The following is an 18,880-nucleotide window of genomic DNA, read 5'->3' on the forward strand; positions in this document are numbered from 1 at the left end:
AACAGGACTAGCTCTGAGGGAATCACCTCAGGTACCTTTTGCCTCATCATTGGACTCCTCTGCACTGATTCTGACTCGGAACAGAGCATCAGGCAATTTTCCACCATACAGAATCTCTTTGGGTGGTCAAAGACAAATGTCCACTGAGGAACCTCTCCTCTCCAGGGTTGGTATCCCCCTCATTGGATTTTCAAATTGCACTCCCCTGGTTGCACAGGAAATTATCCACACAGTGCTTTACCTGCCACCGTGTTTAGCACGCCAACACACCTATGTGGTGTCCCAGGTACGTACGCCTTCCCCTTCACTGTGGGCTACTTGTACCACTGCCAAAGGCTGTTTCTGGCAGAGTTTCCTGGTTCCAATGTAATTTCACTATTACCAGGGGCTATATTCAATACACCCTCCTAGTCGGAGAATGTTCCAGGACACCGTATTACTTGTCCAGACGCTGTAGCCAATATACCATCCTGGCGCTAGAGTGCACCACGCAACCATATTACTCTCTTATTAAGCGGAGTACCTGTACCATCTTCAGATGCTATAGCCATTTCACCTATCTGGTTCTAATGCACCATATTACTCCATTATTGGGTGGAATACCTGTAGCCATTATACCTGTCTGGTCCTAGTGTGCACCATGCAGCTGTATTTCTCCCTTATCAGGCGCAGTGCAGATGCCATCTTCAGATGCTGTAGCCATTACATCTGTCTGTTTTTAGTCTGCATTACACAGCCGTATTACTCCTTTATTAGGTAGAGTACCTGTACCACCCCCAAATCCTGTAGCCATTACACCTGTCTGGTTCTAGTGTGCATCACGTAGTCATATTACTTCTTATCAAGCAGAGTACCTATACCATATCCCGATGGTGTAGCCATGTCTCCACTCTCATTATAGTGTGCACCATGCAGTCAGATTACTCCTACTCTCAGGCTGAGTATTTGTAGTATCTCCAAGTGCTGTGCCCTATCGGTACAATCTCTGGCCCATACGGCTCCTGCTCCTGGCTCTGATGTGTGCTAGGCAATCTTGTGGCCCCTCTTCATGTGGAGTGATGGTACCATCTCCAGTCACTGTATTCATCACTCTTTTCTGGTTCTAGTATGCATCTGGCACCCTATTAACGTCGTCCTCGGCGGTGTACTTGTGACAACTTCACGGCGCTGAATCCGACAAACCACCCTGGTTGTAGTATGTACCTGGTAATCGTATGTTCCCCCCCTCTTGGGCGGAGTAGAGTTGCAATTCTTAGCTCCAGTATATGGCTGGCCTGTTCAGATTTGACACCCGGTGCAGAACCTCCTGAACCAGGCCCTCTGAGTGCACCAATTCTTCTAATAGTCCCTGTGCTAGGAATGATTTTTACTTTATTGCTTGACGCACTACTTAAACAGGACTGCTCAGTCCTGTTATACACCAGACAACCACACTCCCTCCGCCATGACCAGGTTGTTGGCTATCATGCTAGGTTTGTTCTTTGTCAACCCTATAAAGTACTACTGTATTCCGCACAGCCATGTTACTCCATTTCATGGATAGAGTACTCACGTTGTTGTTACTGCTTCTCTGCTTTGTTTCCACAGAGTTACATGGCCCAGTCCTGGAAGAGTACCTGGAGCATTGTGAGCACCAGCTGCTACTGCAGTTTTCGGGTCATCACTGGATGTCCTCTCTGATATGGCTGTGACAGGACTAGTGAGCGCCACACACCTACTTGGTGGGTGGAATTTTCCGCTGCTCGCTCTGGTATCGTAAATTGTCCCGTAGTTCTTCCATGGTCCGGGCATTCTTGGTACTCGCTTATGTTTTCTGATTAGTTGTGCTACATGACAGAAATGCTGTTTGCTTGGGCCCTGCCGTTGTCTGCTCCTGTCAGTTTCTTCCCCCTTCCTTGGGGGTTGCATTGTGCTTTGCCGATATCTGGTTTCTACATGTCAGTGTAGTCACTCCCGGCTTCGCCTGGCGAATTCCGCATCCTTTTATGACATTTGGATGTCTGGCGATTCTTTTACAAAGTCCAGGGTGTTGTACTTGCCCATTCCGGGGCAGTGTTATACAGTATGCTAGTCACTACACTTAGGATGGTTGGTTAACCATGGCGGATGTTTTTTTCCCTGGGGTTGCTACATTTAATTTTTCTTTTGATAATCTGGCTGTTATTGTCCTCATGTGGTCCAGTTCTGTTTAGCCTACTTGAGCCTCTGACTGGGTAACCCTGCTTGGAGTCCCTGCCCCAATGATTCTTAGACCATCTAGCTGGCCGGTTCCCTCTGGGGAAGCTACTCATGGCATCTCTGACCGCTGCTTCTTTGGGCCCGGTTTGGTTCTTTTCCCTCCTTGGTCCCCACAGGCTTATTCCCCAATTGAGAATCTAACCTCTCTCCCGTCTCCCTAGGTTCAGGTCTTGGTGCCTTGGAGTTTATTGCTCTGGTTGCAGTTTACATTCATATTGGCCACTTCTGGGATGGAGCTTTCCCTCGACTTGAGAACTGTTCCTCCTTAGGCTGTTCTCTCTCTTCTACTCCAATATCTCTCAGAAGAGTGTGTCTCCACTTGTCTTACCAGGGCCTGTGACTGGTTCCCTTTTTTCCTGAGACTTCATGTGGCCAGGGATTTCCCTGGTCTTAAATTTCACAGTGATATTTTGTTCCAGTTTTTCTGAGGCTTGATTCTCGCCTTCTTGTGTGGGAACTATGTCTTTACGTTCCCTTCTCCTGGCCATTACCAAGGAACCCCTTCTCCCCCAGAGTTTGGCTGCTTTCTCTGGCAGGATGGGGTTTCTACTTTCTCATAGGATTTTTCTCTTTTCCCACCTGCCTTGCTGTGGAAGGAGGCTTGCTCCCTTCCCATGGTGTGTCTTTGCTTTATTTCTCTCATTCGTTCAGTCTCCAGTGTTTCCTTGTTTCCTCTCTACCCTGGCCTTTACATGGTTTTTGCCTCGGACAGACCATGTTTTCGGCTTGAGACTATTTGGAGATTTTTCCTTGCCAGGTCCTCTTACTGGTCGAGTCCCTTGCTTCCAGGCCTCAGACTCGCCTTCCTTTTGCCGAGGGGTGGTCCACAGGGTCTTTCTCTAGATTTTCTCCAGGAAGTTTTCTTTCTTGATTCGGGACTGCTCCCGTCCTTTCCCAGCCATTTTCTCTCCTGCCGGGTTCCCCTCATGGGCAAATTTTTTCTGTTTGGGTCTGTCCGCTTATAGATCATCCTCCTGGAGCATCCTTCTATATGCAGAGCACTAGACCATTACCAACAGACTCCTTCATTTTGTGCTGCTCTCCTGTTTATTCTGGGGGAGTCCTGGTTCTTCCAGATCCTTCCTCTGGCTCTCTAGTGCTCACTTCTTCAACTCTCGGTTCTTGCGCAGAACATCTAGCCCTGTTTCCTATCCTCCAGGCTCCTTATTTTCCCACTTAGCTGGGTGTTTCCCTTTGTTCCTTCTTGCATGTGGCCCTTTTTCCCAGGCACTTGTCCTTGGTATCCTGGCGGTCTCCCACAATTTTTTTCCTCTCGGCTCACTTCCTTAGTTTCCTATCTACCATTTCATGCTATGGCCTCTCCTGGACCTGTTGGGTTGCATGGTTCTCCTGCACCTATGCACCCAACTTTTTGCATGAGATTTCCTTCCCACCCTTGGGGACTGCTTTGGGACGTCCCATGGTGCTGTGTCCCCCAATGATATTAACGAGAAAATTGGATTTTTGTACTTACTGTAAAATCCCTTTCTCGTTCAATTCATTGCGGGACACAGATTCCACCCTTTGTTTTCATTTCTCTGTCACCGGGCTGATTTTCCTCTTCCTTCTCCGGTCCAGGACATGTTGGTTCTTTGCTTTTGTTTCTCCTACTGCTATTGGTACAAACTGATTAGCCTAGTATCTGTGGAGAGGGTGTAGCCCACCTGGGCGGAGCCAACCTTTTTCATATCTTGTGTCGCCTCCTAGTGGTAGCTGGGCAAATACCCATGATGCTGTGTCCCCCCAATGAATTGAACGAGAAAGGGATTTTACGTTAAGTACAAAAATTAAATTTTTTGAAGGAACCTGCTGCAAAATATGCATAATGTACTGCTCATTTGCCACAACCGGATTACATAATTTGATAATCTGCAATATGCCCTAACATTCTAAAGTTTTTCGCTACATTGTACTGAAATGTGTTGCAGACTTTCAGTGCAATTCCACAGTAAATCTGCCACTTCTGAACATGGCCTTGTGGCTCCAATACTATAAGCCTTCAATACCAATAACTGTGCTACTACACAACTTTCAAGCGTATGTAAATTATTACCTCCAAAACACATATGATGTTTGAAACAGAGCCCTTTATTTCAAAATGTGACATTATCATGAATTATTTGTCCGCAAAATGTCCTGTATACTTGCAATATCAGTTGGAGTGGTCCGGCAGCAGCCGCCTGTCAAGATAAATGTACATATACTTAGAAAGGGAGGCAAATCACTCAAGAGATTAATTATTTAATTAAATAATCATTTAATAAAATAAACCCTGAACTATGAAACCCAAAAGTCACCCACCTAACCTCAAATTTTACTCACAGAGATTTTAAATTCATTCAATTTAAAGGGGTTGCCCGATCCCCACAGCAAGTGTAGATATGGCCCCCCACAGCTGGAACAGAACAAAGTGCAGTGACTAGGTAGGTGACTGTTTCATTAGACAGAGCTAATTCCTGGCCATATCTACAGGTCCTTCTAAATAAAATTGCATATTGTGATAAAGTTTATTATTTTCTGTAATGTACTGATAAACATTAGACTTTCATATATTTTAGATTCATTACACACTAACTGAAGAAGTAGTTCAAGCCTTTTATTGTTTTAATATTGATGATTTTGGCATACAGCTCATGAAAACCCGAAATTCCCATCTCAAAAAATTAGCATATTTCATCCGACCAATAAAAAAAGTGTTTTTAATACAAAAAGAGTCAACCTTCAAATAATTATGTTCAGTTCTGCACTCAATACTTGGTTGGGAATCCTTTTGCAGAAATGACTGCTTCAATGGGGCGTGGCATGGAGGCAATCAGCCTGTGGCACTGCTGAGGTGTTATGGAGGCCCAGGATGCTTCGATAGCGGCCTTAAGCTCCTCCAGAGTGTTGGGTCTTGCGTCTCTCAACTTTCTCTTCCCAATATCCCACAGATTCTCTATGGGGTTCAGGTCAGGAGAGTTGGCAGGCCAATTGAGCACAGTAATACCATGGTCAGTAAACCATTTACCAGTGGTTTTGGCACTGTGAGCAGATGCCAGGTCGTGCTGAAAAATGAAATCTTCATCTCCATAAAGCTTTTCAGCAGATGGAAGCATGAAGTGCTCCAAAATCTCCTGATAGCTAGCTGCATTGACCCTGCCTTTGATAAAACACAGTGGACCAACACCAGCAGCTGACATGGCACCCAGACCATCACTGACTGTGGGTACTTGACACTGGACTTCAGGCATTTTGGCATTTCCCTCTCCCCGGTCTTCCTCCAGACTCTGGCACCTTGATTTCCGAATGACATGCAAATTTGCTTTCATCCGAAAAAAGTACTTTGGACCACTGAGCATCAATCCAGTGCTGCTTCTCTGTAGCCCAGGTCAGGCGCTTCTGCCGCTGTTTGTGGTTCAAAAGTGGCTTGACCTGGGGAAAGCGGAATTTCCTGCACACGCCTGTACACGGTGGCTCTGGATGTTTCTACTCCAGACTCAGTCCACTGCTTCCACAGGTCCCCCAAGGTCTGGAATCGGTCCTTCTCCACAATCTTCCTCAGGGTCCGGTCACCTCTTCTCGTTGTGCAGCGTTTTCTGACACACTTTTTCCTTCCCACAGACTTCCCACTGAGGTGCCTTGACACAGCACTCTGGGAACAGCCTATTCGTTCAGAAATTTCTTTCTGTGTCTTACCCTCTTGCTTGAGGGTGTCAATGATGGCCTTCTAGACAGCAGTCAGGTCGGCAGTCTTACCCATGATTGCGGTTTTGAGTAATGAACCAGGCTGGGAGTTTTTAAAAGCCTCAGGAATCTTTTGCAGGTGTTTAGAGTTAATTAGTTGATTCAGATGATTAGATTAATAACTCGTTTAGAGAACCTTTTCATGATATGCTAATTTTTTTAGATAGGAATTTGGGGTTTTCATGAGCTGTATTCCAAAATCATCAATATTAAAACAATAAAAGGCTTGAACTACTTCAGTTGTGTGTAATGAATCTAAAATATATGAAAGTCTAATGTTTATCAGTACATTACAGAAAATAATGAACTTTATCACAATATGCTAATTTTTTTAGAAGGACCTGTACAAATGTGGACAACTGCTTTACCCACCTCACATCCACCCATAGGATATAAACGTTCTATGGGTGGATGTTTAACTCTGAATGGACGTTCTGGAACGTCCATTCGGAGATCGCAGGTGCACGCTAATCGTGCAGTTGCAGAGCGGGATGCCCGCTGTCAGTGACAGCAGGGCAACCCAGAGAGAAGGCAGGGACAGTTCCCCGGTGTCCCTGCCTTCTAGATCGCTGTATACACAGCGCAGAAAACACTATGCACTTCCTGTTCTGGCCCGGTGGTCATGTTACCATCGGGGACGGCAGAGTGCAGGAACTATCGGGTCTTTCACAGATATAGTGCTGTACAGCCTCTCTGGGGGATGTATTTCTCCTGTAACAGGAGAAATCAATAGTGAATTTTTTTTTTTAAATGAAGTCAAATGTCCCCCAGAGGTCTTGTATGACCTTATGGGGGACACAAAGTGTAAAATAAAAAAAGGGTTAAAAAAAAAAAAAAAAAAGGGGTCACCAGCACACAGGATCGTTCTGCAGCTAGCAAGGAGGCTGTCAGGAGGAGGTAAATGACAGCTAAACCACGCCCCTATGTGACATCACCGGGCACAGAGGGCGTTAGTCTGGGAAGAAGGAGGCAGTATTTGGAGGAGGGAACTCGCCTCACTAAGGAACGTCCCCTCTGCAGATGACGTCACCGGCCATAGAGGTGTGTTATTAGGAGTAGAAGAAGGTTCTATTGGAGGCAGCAAACTATGCTATTTAGCATAGTGCACGCCTCCCATGGTCATTTGCAATGAATGGGATGTGCTACAGTATGAGTGCTAACCACACCTCCCATGTCCCTACATGCCAGTTAGCTCGCTCCCTGCTACTATTGTCTTTTATGCAATGCTAGCAGAGAGCAGATACATGGAAGCAGGGAGGGATCCAGTTTGTAGGCTTAGAATACTGATGAGGAGTATGAGTGGCAGGAGGCGGAATACTGATTAGGGGGAGTGGGATCCAGCTGCAGAGTCACGCAGTCTTGTGGGACCCATAAGGCAGTGTGGCCGGAAATGACCTAGCACAGGTGCTGCTATGTAAACAATACTGACAGCAGTATTAGGGACTCATAGGAGCAAAGGGGATGAAAAAAAATACACAGAGCATCAGAATGACTTTACTGCGTAATGTCAAGGTGATTATTAACGTTTTTATAAATTACTTTGATCCTGGACAACCCCTTTTAAGTAATAAAAAAAAGATATATATTAAAAATAGAAAAGAAAAAAAAAAAGTATTTGGTATTACCGCATCCGTGACAGCTGGCTCTATAAATATATCACATGATCAACCCTGTCCGATAAACACCATATAAAAAATAAAAAATGTTTTTTTTAAAAAAAAGCCATTTTTGTCACCTTACATCACAAAAAGTGCATCACAAAGTAATCAAAAAGGCATATGTCCCACAAAATGGTACCAATAAAGCAGTCACCTCATTCCACAAAAAATGAGCCCCTACATATGACAATCGCCCAAAAAAAAAAAATAATTATGGCTTTCAGAATGTAGACACAAAAAAAAAGTCATATTTGGTATTGTCGCGTCCGTAACAACTTGCTCTATAAAAGTAGCACATAATCTAACCTGTCATGAACATTGTAAATAACAAAAAATAAAAACGGTGCCAAAAAAGCTATTTTTTGTTACCTTGCCTCACAAAAAGTGTAATATAGAGCAACCAAAAATTATATGTACCCTAAAATAGTACCAACAAAACTGCCACCTTATCCCGTAGTTTCCAAAATGGGGTCACTTTTTTGGAGTTTCTACTCTAGGGGTACATCAAGGGGGTCTTCAAATGTGACATTGTGTCAAAACCAGTCCAGCAAAATCTGCCTTCCAAAAACCACATGGCGCTATTTTCCTTCTGTGCCCTGCCGTGTGCCCGTACAGCAGTTTATGACCACATATGGGATGTTTCTGTAAACTACAGAATCAGGGCAATAAATATTGAGTTTTGTTTGGCGGTTAACCCTTGCTTTGTTACTGGAAACATGGATTAAAATGGAAAATTTGCCCAAAAAGTTAAATTCTGAAATTTCATCTTAATTTTCCATTAATTCTTGAGGAACACCTAAAGGGTTAACAATGTTTGTAAAATCAGTTTTATACCTTGAGGGTGTAGTTTCTTAAATGGGGTCACTTTTTTGGAGTTTCTACTCCAGGAGTGCATCAGGGGGTCTTCAAAATCGCCTTCCAAAAACCATATGGTGTTCCTTTCCTACTGCGCCCTGCCGTGTGGCCATACAGCAGTTTATGACCACATATGAGGTGTTTCTGTAAACTACAGAATCAGGGCAATAAATATTGAGTTTTGTTTGGCTGTTAACCCTTGCTTTGTTACTGGAAAAAATGGATTAAAATGGAAAAAATTTGCCAAAATATAGAAATTCTGAAATTTCATCTCCATATTCCATTAACTCTTGTGGAACACCTAGAGGGTTACCAAAGTTTGTAAAATCAGTTTTGAATACCTTAAGGGGTGCAGTTTCTTAGATGGGGTCACTTTTTTGGTGGTTTCTATTGTGTAAGCCTCACAAGTGACTTCAGACCTGAACTGGTCCTTAAAAAGTGGGTTTTGGAAATTTTCTGAAAAATTTCAAGATTTGCTTTTAAACTTTTAAGGCCCCTTTCACACAGGCGAGTTTTCCATGCGGGTGCGATGCGTGCGGTGAACGTATTGCACCCACACTGAATCCTGACCCATTCATTTCTATGGAGCTGTGCACATGAGCGGTGATTTTCACGCATCACTTGTGCGTTGAGTGAAAAATCGCAGCATGCTCTATATTGTGCGATTTTCACGCGACGCAGGCCCCATAGAAGTGAATGGGGTGCGTGAAAATCGCATAGCATCCGCAAGCAAGTGTGGATGCGGTGCGATTTTCACACACTGTTGCTACGTGACAGTCTATTCACTGTATTATTTTCCCTTATAACATGGTTATAAGGGAAAATAATAGCATTCTGAATACAGAATGCATAGTATAATAGTGCTGGAGGGGTTAAAAATGTTTTAAAAAATTAACTCCCCTTCTCCTCTTGATCGTGTAGTTCCCGGTCTCTTTACTTCTTTAATGATGAGCTGTGGGCTAAAGGACCTGTGGTGACGTCAGATCACATGCTCCATCACCACGGTGATGGACCATGTGATTGGAGCATGTGATCTGACGTCACCACAGGTCATTTAGCCCACAGCTCATCATTCAAGAAGTAAAGAGACCGGGAACTACGCGATCAAGAGGAGAAGGGGAGTTAATTTTTTTAATTTTATTTTTAACCCCTCCAGCACTATTATACTATGCATTCTGTATTCAGAATGCTATTATTTTCCCTTATAACCATGTTTTTCTGTAAACTACAGAATAAGTAATAACTATTTTTGGAGGTATTACTATCTATTATAAGAGTAGAGAAATTGAAATTTGCTAATTTTTCAAATTTTTTGTAAATTTGGTCTTTTTTATAATTAAACATGAATTTTTTTTAACTCAATTTTACCACTGTCATGAAGTACAATATGTTAAGAGAAAACAATCTCAGAATGGCCTGGATAAGTAAAAGTGTTTTAAAGTTATTACCACAAAGTGACATGTCAGATTAGCAAAAAATGGCTCTGTCAGGAAGGAGGAAATGGCCCGGATGTGAAGTGGTTAAAGGTAGTGTCAGCATAGAGTTTAAGTGTAACAATACTAAGTTGTCACCTGTACATTACCAGGCACTTGTTGGGCTACATATGTATCATTGAGTTTATGTGACTTGACTACTCACCAATCCATCTTGCACCCAGCTGAATCCATTCTAATGCATATTCAGAGATTGCCTTATCAGTTTTTGAACCTTGCCAACTGTATGAAAAAATATAAAACAACAATAAACAGGTGAAAATCACTTTATGTGCCCAATGAAATACAGCAGGTTTAAAAGGACCTATGAGCAGAGTAGAGAGACCAAAACTACTGGATAACACACTCCAAACTTCTGCTTCAAAACAGGACAAAGCTTGATTGAGGAATCTGTGCATTAACATGAACCCATTTCAAAGGTGGCCATATACATTGGATAACTGATGACCATGTGGGGGATGGGGTCAGCCGTTGCACAGCGATCTAAGATGTGTGGCCTACTCTGGAGACCATGGGGTAGATCTACTATATTGTTCGGATGTCCCAGACCATAAGATGCATCCACAATTAGAGGCAGAAAAATAGAAAATAAATTTTTTACTGTTTAGATCCTATGGGTGATGAACAGTTAATACTGTAAAGACAGTACAAAAAACAATGCCTCTTAACACTGTCACAGTGCCACCTGACTATGCCAGCCACAGTGCCTCATCACATTGCCTGCCATAGTGCCCCCTGACTATGCCAGCCACAGTGCTTCATCATATTGCCGGCCATGGTGCCCCCTGACTATGCCAGCCACAATGCCCCTTGACCATACCAGCCACAGTGCCCCCTGACAATGCCAGCCACAGTGCCTCATCACATTGCCAGCCACAGTGCCCCCTAACTATGCCAGCCACAGTGCCTCATCACATTGTCTATGGACACCTTATTGTGGGATAACACTTATCTTACAGGATTAAATTCAACTGAACAGAAAATTTGGTGGAAATATGGAATCTTTAAATTGGGTCAGGTATGGAAAAAGGGGGATATAATTCCATATCAAAAGCTAAAAAATGTGTACGGACTGGGAAATAAAGATCTGAGGTTCTTTTATTTACAACTGAAACAAGCTCTGCGAGGGACGTTAGGAAAAGGAACACAGATTGCTACCCTCCCTCAACCACTGGTTTATATTTCCAAATTAACAGCAGGGGGGAAACTGGTTTCTAAAATATATGTGTCTGTTACACCAAAAAACTAAAAAAAAGAGCAGTTAATATTTTAATTTACAAATGGAAGGATGTTGTACCCTGCCAAAGAGAAGAGTTTTGGGAATTGGCTATACAGGCAAAAAATAGGGTTTCAAATAACTTTTCCCACAGAATAACCCAATTTAATATACTATACCGCCTATACTGCTCCCCTAAAATCCTAATGAAATGTTATAAATTTAGCTGTCAAAAATGCAGGGAGGTAGGAGTGGATGATGTTCATATACTCTGGATGTGTATAAATATTCAAGAGTTTTGGGAGAAGGTAATCGCACGAACAGAGAAGTATCATCTTTTTAAAGTCCCTAGGCATGTTTGAAATCTGTATTTTAGGGGTTATGGATAAAATAGACAGCCCCAAACACCGTGATATAGCATCCAAACTATTATTTCAGGCTAGCAAGTGCATTATTGGACATTGGAGGGATAGTGCTGCACCCACGGTTAAGAAGTGGGAGAACCTCACTGGAGTTTCGCTTGCCAGAGAGGAATTCCACTTAGTAGCTATTAAGAAAAAACATAGATTCGCAAGAACATGGCATAAATGGCTAAAATTGTTGTTGCTTTTGGTGTTGTTTTTTTTTTGTAAAAACAGAGGTTACTAGGGAGCAGCAAGCAATGGGGGGGCGGGTGGGGAAGAATTCAAAGGTATGTGGATGAAATAAGTAAATTGTTTATAAGCCACTATACATTGTTTTGTAATAATTTTTTTTTTTTACTGTTTGTTGATGATTATGTAATGATTTTATAAGTTTAATAAAGACTATATAAAAAAAAAAAAAAACAGGGTAGATACTAACCATAGGCTACATTCACACTAGCGTTATTCCGAATGGAATGCTCCAAAATGCATTCTATTCCGTTCTCATTCCGGAGAGCAAACGGCAGCATGCTGCAGTTTTCTTTCCGTCATGGGATGCGGAGCAAGACGGATCCGTCATGATCCACAATGCAAGTCAATGGGGATGGATCCGTTTTCTCTGACACAATAGAAAACTGATCCGTCCCCATTGACTTTCAATAGAGTTCATAACGGATCCATCTTGGGTATGTTAAGGATAATACAACCGGATCCGTTCATAACGGATGCAGATGGTTGTATTATCAGTAACAGAAGCTTTTTTGGTGAACCCTGCCGTATCTAGCAAAAACGCTAGTGTGAAAGTAGCCATAGCTGTCCTGGACCAGCCATATGTGCCTGAACAATGGAGAGGCACACAGGAGATAAATAGAAATAAATGCAGACTAGAATAGAGGTCCCAACACGTTATAGTAAAACAATCAGTGAGTTTTCACAATTTTACCATTGAAATATTAAAGCAACAAAGGATAGAGCATAGTAAAAACGGCTAGAAAAAAGAAATCATGTTACATACCCCAGCTTGTGGTCCCATTTCTCTCCACTGTTGGGATAAACAATCCAGTCAATCTTTTGCCTCTGCTTTTTGTTGGCAGATGATAGGAGTGGCCCGACAAACGCAGCTGAACAGCAATTTACCCCTACAGCCATCAGCTGGGTTGATCCTGCTGCAATGCTTACCGCGTCATCAAACCTTTCTCCGAAGCTTGTCATTGACGCGCTCTAGATTATTAATAAAACAATACAAGCTTTACCAAGGACTGGTCTTGTGTGTGTGTGTGGCTTAGAGAATAATATCATGTCATAATGATATACCTTACAGCTCTGTGTATTGATCACCTACCTGACATGAATAGGAAAGCCAAGCTCTGTGATTTGGGAACTCTCGGAGAAGCTGCACAAGGGCTTCTGCCTCCTTTTGACTGGGTATTGTCTCAAATGCAAACAAGTCAATTCCAGCAGCTGCTAAGCACTTCATCTGTATCCGATGCCAATCTTTTAACTGCTGCCTCCAAAAAAGACAAGAGAAGTTGTGACACAGTGGAAGTCTGGACCAACATCTGGCAATATACTAAGAGAATAGTTATTACATTATATGCAGGTAAAATGAAATTCCCAGGATTCACCCAACCTTGCTGACAACCTTTACCCACTTTCCCAGCAGCGCAATAGCTGTACTTACCTCAATACTCATATCTTTTACATAATTTAGTGTGTACTCATAACCATCATGGAGGAATGCTCCATACGGACCTATAGATCCAGCAATTACAATTCTTCTTTTTTCTACAAAATAAACAAACCCCATTAAAGCCCAGTAAATTTAGCTAGTGTATGGATGGGGTATAAAACACGAATCGCAAATTTAGCCTACTTGAATAGTACTGACACAAATTATCAAATTTAGTTCTTCCCATTACCTACACTTATCCCATCAGTTGACAATCTTTAAACTGTCCAGAAAAAAATGATTATATAAAACACAACTTAAAGGGAAGGTCCATCTTCTCAACCATTTGTAATTAAAAATAGTTTTGTGTTTACGGCTCCTATGCAGATCAGTGTGTCTCTGTCCCCTACTTCTTGTGTATGTAAATTTAGGCCTAAATGGAAAGACCAAAAATCAGGTTTTAAGCTGGAAGTGTAACAACAGTAACAACCTGCAAAATACGAGGACTACACTCCTTGAAAATTGAGTGTACCCCCCTAAGAACGATATATTTCCTGAAAGCAGACAACCTGTTGATTGCAGATGTTTTCACAGACTGTTGACAACCTTTATTTAACTTTGAGACAAACAGGAATTAGAAAAAAAAACAAAAAAAACTGCATCAACACAAACGTTTGCACCTAAGGCCTCTTTCACACTTGCGTTGTCCGGATCCGGCATGTACTCTGCTTGCCGGAATTACACGCCGGATCCGGAAAAACGCAAGTGTACTGAAAGCATTTGAAGACGGATCCGTTTTCAAAATGCGTTCAGTGTTACTATGGCATCCAGGACGCTATTAAAGTCCTGGTTGCCATAGTAGGAGCGGGGAGCGGTATACTTACAGTCCGTGCGGCTCCCGGCGCGCTCCATGCGATCACGTCATCCATGCGTGTGGGGCGCCCTGACCTCACTCTGGAGCGCCCCGGGAGCCGCACGGACGGTAAGTATACTGCTTCCCCACTACACTTTACCATGGCTGCCAGGACTTTAGCGTCTTGGCAGCCATGGTAACCATTCAGAAAAAGCTAAACGTCGGATCCGGCAATGCGCCGAAACGACGTTTAGCTTAAGGCCGGATCCGGATCAATGCCTTTCAATGGGCATTAATTCCGGGTCCGGCCTTGCGGCAAGTCTTCAGGATTTTTGGCCGGAGCAAAAAAGCGCAGCATGCTGCGGTATTTTCTCCGGCCAAAAAACGCTCCGAACTCTATGCCGGAAGAAAAGAATGCAAGTGTGAAAGAGCCCTTAAACATACATCCAAGCAGAGGTATACAAATAACAACTATGTAAATATATTAGAGGAGTCTAAACCCGGACATGTCTGCTTTTTCACCCAAGCAGCCTTTGAGATGAGCATCGGAGCATTTTATTGCGCAGGACAAGGGCTTCTTCATTAGATCCTGTGACATACTGGGTCACTGCTAGGCAGAGGCTTCCGCCTAGCAGTGAGCCCGGTGACGTCACAGCTAAAGCCCCGCCCATCAGTGTTGGTGACGTCGCCATCAACACTGCTAGGCAGAAACTTCCGCCTACCAATGAAAAATGTAAACAAAAAAGCCCTTGCCTTGCGCAATACAGTACAGGGCAAGGGAGAGCATCAGAGCATGCTTCATTTTTAACATCTATAAAATAATTGGGACATGTAATGGTGGGAGAACCCCTTTAATTAACCCCCTTAATAGTTTTGCTGTAAGAAAAAGGCCTAATGGATTAGCCCAAGTAGACCTTAGGCAGCAAGCTGAAGGGGAATGGGCTGCTTTAAACCTTAATATCTCAGACTCTGTAGTAATTAGAGATGTGAACCAGTCCTTGTTTGAAATCTGACAATCTAGCTACTATAAAGCCGGTGATATAGCTGTTAGAAATGGGTCCTAGTGAAGGCTGCATAAACCTGCTGCTCTCACGCCCGACCCGATTTCTAAAGGCTATATCTCCAGTTTTATGGCAGGTAACACTGTGATCTTTGTCTTGTTACACAGCCCATGATATACCAGCAGAAAGCAGCTTACCCCCCTTAAGCCTGCTGAGATGCCAGCCAGTCGAAAGAGTGGAGCGCATGCTGATGTTCTCTATGAAATGCTCCAAAGTATAGGCGCTAAGTATCTGACCATTGGGGGCGATCCACGATCACAAGAGTGGGGATCATGTGTTCGCTGTTTGAGTGAAGCGGTGCTTGAGCATGTGCACTTTAAACCCAATCATGGTGAAACAAGTTTTACCTGAGCATTGCCTTGTGAAGTCTTCAGCTGATTCTTTCGCTTGTTGTACCGCTACAGTAAAAAGGTTTGCTGCTTCATCCGAATTCAGCCCAAGATGCTGTTTAAATCCTTCAACACTGGCCTGATAGGTTGCTGTGCTCAGTACCTCAGCGCCACTCCTAAGAAAACTGAACAAAAATAATGAATTTAGGATCATACAGTGTGTAGAAGGAAAGTTGTGCACTAAATTGTATATTTTCTATACTCTGAAATGAAATATATTCCAGAAGACAAAAATCAAAAAGAAAAATGAAATGTAATGTTTTGCTAACTACAATTTACATATACAAAGGGCACAAAATCCTGAAAAGTTATGTTTTTATTTACTATTGTTCTGTCAGCAGATGTGTACTATTAATGTAACCCACTCCATATTGTCTTTAAACAAAGTTTTCCAAACTTCTTAAGGGCATTCCAATACAGGGTGCGGAAAGGGGGTGGTAGGCTATAAGCCTTTAGGTTTAGGTTTCCAGGGGCTAAGGCCAGGCAGCCCGTGTCCAAACATTCCACCATAATCTGCTCTGTCCTGATGTCATGATCAGTGAAAACGCCACACTGAACACAGGAGGCAAGGGGAACAGTAACTGGGCCTGGAAACTAGGGAAGGAACAGGTGACCTCCTAAACAACCCTAATCCGGGCCTTAACTACCTATCAATATGAATAGACCTTGAAGGTAGGAATATTCATATGCAGGAAACCTAGGTCCTTATTTCGCTATAAGGCCCTGGAATAAGGTTAGGACCAGAGACAACCCATTCCTCCCCAGATGGACGAATGGAAGCCTCTGTCTCAGGCCCAGATACAAACAACAGGGAAAATAACAAACACAATACAATAAGAAAAGACAAGACTTATCTTAAAGTAGAAAACTAGCAACTCCAGAAGAACCACAGAGTACAAACGACCAGCTAGTAAGAAGACAGGAAGAAAATCTATAAACCGCACCTCCAAGAGTGAGAAGCGGCTACTTATGGGGAAGGTTAATTACCAACAATCAACACCTGAAGCAAGGGGTGTGGCATTCACCAAAACACAGACACAATAAGATCCACAAGGAACTTGTCAATTTAACCCTCGTGTTGCCAGTCTCTCTGATCTCCGGGGACCTGCCACAGGAACGTCCATGACACCTGACATGAGGCCATCATGCACTGTTTCTTGTACTTGGATTGGATCAGTGTCCTATACCAACATCTGATAGGGTGTTTGGCAACCAGGGCAGGTCCTCTCTCTGCCCCCCCCCCACCCCTTTAAAGAAATTGTACCCCCTTACAGTAGTATTGCCCTCATTGTACAACCTTCACAGTAGTTTTGTACAGATGTGTGCCCCCTCACAGTAGTTATGCCCACATTGTGCCCCCTCACAGTAGTTATGCCCACATTGTGCCCCCTTCACAGTAGTTATGCCCTACCTGTGCCCCTTTCACAGTTGTAATGCCCTCTTTGTGCCTCCTTCACAGTAATAATCCCCATTGTGCCCCCTTCATAGTAATAATGCCCACTGTGCCCCCTTCATAGTAATAATGCCCACTGTGCCCCCTTCATAGTAATAATGCCCACTGTGCCCCCTTCACAGTCTTTCCTGTAATGCGCCTGTGCCAGATACTAAAGTGCACAGTGCAGCATGAGACTTTGGGAGAAGTCAGCTCCAGGCATGATCACGCCACCATTTCTTCTAGAGGCTCATTTGCAAATATTAAAACTTAAATTTTCTAAGCAATGTGGACACATGTGAACATGGGACCAACACAGATGCCTTCAGCTGCCAAGTGCACATACAACAGGTCAGCCAGTTTTATAAGTACCAATCCGCTGATAGACAACGTAGTTATCTAATCTGCTAGGGCTCCTTTACATCACCATTACACCTCCACTTTTTCAGTTGTTCTTCTCCGTTATAAGATCCCAGGCCTGGCTGACTACAAGGTGGTCTGTCAGGTGTATGCCATATTAGCTGAAAAAAAATAGTAAAACATACTGCACTATTTTGTCCTTTTTTTGTAGCAGAATCTGAGATGAAGACTTCTATCAGGCCTTCAACCCAGATCTGAACAGCTTTTACTTTTAGCATAATTCTTTTATGGAAGAACACACCGTTTAATAATGATTTGCCCCTCTCTAACTCAGGACCACCAGCACATGCCACCCTTTAGGTGAATCTAGCAAGGTGCCGTCCATATGTTTTACTTTGCCTGAGTGCAGTCACCCTGAAGAAACAAGATTTTTGTGAACTCACCTGTAAAATCTCTTTCTCGCTTAGTTCTTTGGGGGGGGGGGACAGACCGTGGGTATAGCTGCTTGCTGCCACTAGGAGGCGACACTAGGCTGAAAAGTGATAGCTCCTTCCGGCAGGAGCAAACCCGAGCTGAATACCCAACCAGCAACCAACCACCACCACCACCAACAATAATAAATACTGGGTGGGTACTGTGTCCCCCAATGAACTAAGCGAGAAAGAGATTTTACAGGTGAGTTAACAAAAATCTCGTTTTCTCGATCGTATCATTGGGGGACACCATGGGACGTCCCAAAGCAGTCCACGGGAAGGGGAAAAAACACGCCCATGGAAAAAACGCCCTTGAGGATGCGTAATCCACTGTCACCTGCACGACTTTGCCACCCGAAGCAGCATCTGCCGAAGCCTAAGAAGGCACCTAGTAAAACTTGGTGAATGTGGTGAACTATCCAACAGATCCACCTGGAAACTTCCCCTTGAAGGCAGCCAAGCCTTTACAAGGACCTCCAAGAAAAAACAGGTAAGAGTCTGTACTGCGGAAAGAGCTAGTCATGGACATGCAAACCTCAGAGGCCAAATCACATGGATGATGGAGAGCACGCTTTCTAGAATGCCAGAGAGAAAGAAGGGAAAACCATGTCTGTGATGACGTGGAAGGCGGTGACTAGCTTCAGCAAAAAAAGAAGGTATTGGTCGGAGCACTGCCTTATGTGGTTGCATGGCAAGAGAAAAATGTACATACAAGAAGGCGCTACCAACTCCGAAATTCACCACCAAACGACCCACAGGTCATTTGGATGAAGCCGGTTATCTGGCCGCAACTCTGGAAGCAGAACCAAAAATCCAGGGCTGCAGCATCCTCCTTTGGTTAAGGGAAACGCTCCCTAGAAGGTGGTAAAATGGTAGACCGATCACCCCAGAGCAGTAGAGGCTTGTGGTGAGACTTCTAGTGAGAGAATCTGCTTGATAAACCACAGAGAAAAAACAAAACGCCTGAATCAGGCATGCCCAACTGCAGGCCAAAGAACCAATACCTTGAAGATAGGTAGAAGTAAAGCCGATGTGAGAATCACCGGCAATGGGAAG

The 18,880-nt window shown here is 43.5% G+C and overlaps 1 protein-coding gene across 1 annotated transcript in view; it reads right to left on the bottom strand.

Annotated features, from left to right (window-relative positions):
* Positions 1-4,065: 4,065 nt before the first annotated feature.
* Positions 4,066-18,880, bottom strand: part of LOC122930896 (homocysteine S-methyltransferase 1-like) — a 51,031-nt gene continuing 36,216 nt past the window's right edge. The window contains exons 3-8 of the mRNA XM_044284590.1: positions 15,518-15,684; positions 13,269-13,372; positions 12,930-13,091; positions 12,603-12,808; positions 10,113-10,189; positions 4,066-4,418 (exon numbers count right to left, since the gene is read on the bottom strand). Of these exons, the coding sequence (XP_044140525.1) occupies positions 4,348-4,418; positions 10,113-10,189; positions 12,603-12,808; positions 12,930-13,091; positions 13,269-13,372; positions 15,518-15,684 (787 nt within the window). The 3' untranslated portion in view covers positions 4,066-4,347. The remainder of the gene's footprint in view (positions 4,419-10,112; positions 10,190-12,602; positions 12,809-12,929; positions 13,092-13,268; positions 13,373-15,517; positions 15,685-18,880) is intronic.

Source organism: Bufo gargarizans, chromosome 3 (genome assembly GCF_014858855.1).
Source record: "Bufo gargarizans isolate SCDJY-AF-19 chromosome 3, ASM1485885v1, whole genome shotgun sequence".
Classification (NCBI taxonomy): Eukaryota; Metazoa; Chordata; class Amphibia; order Anura; family Bufonidae; genus Bufo; species Bufo gargarizans.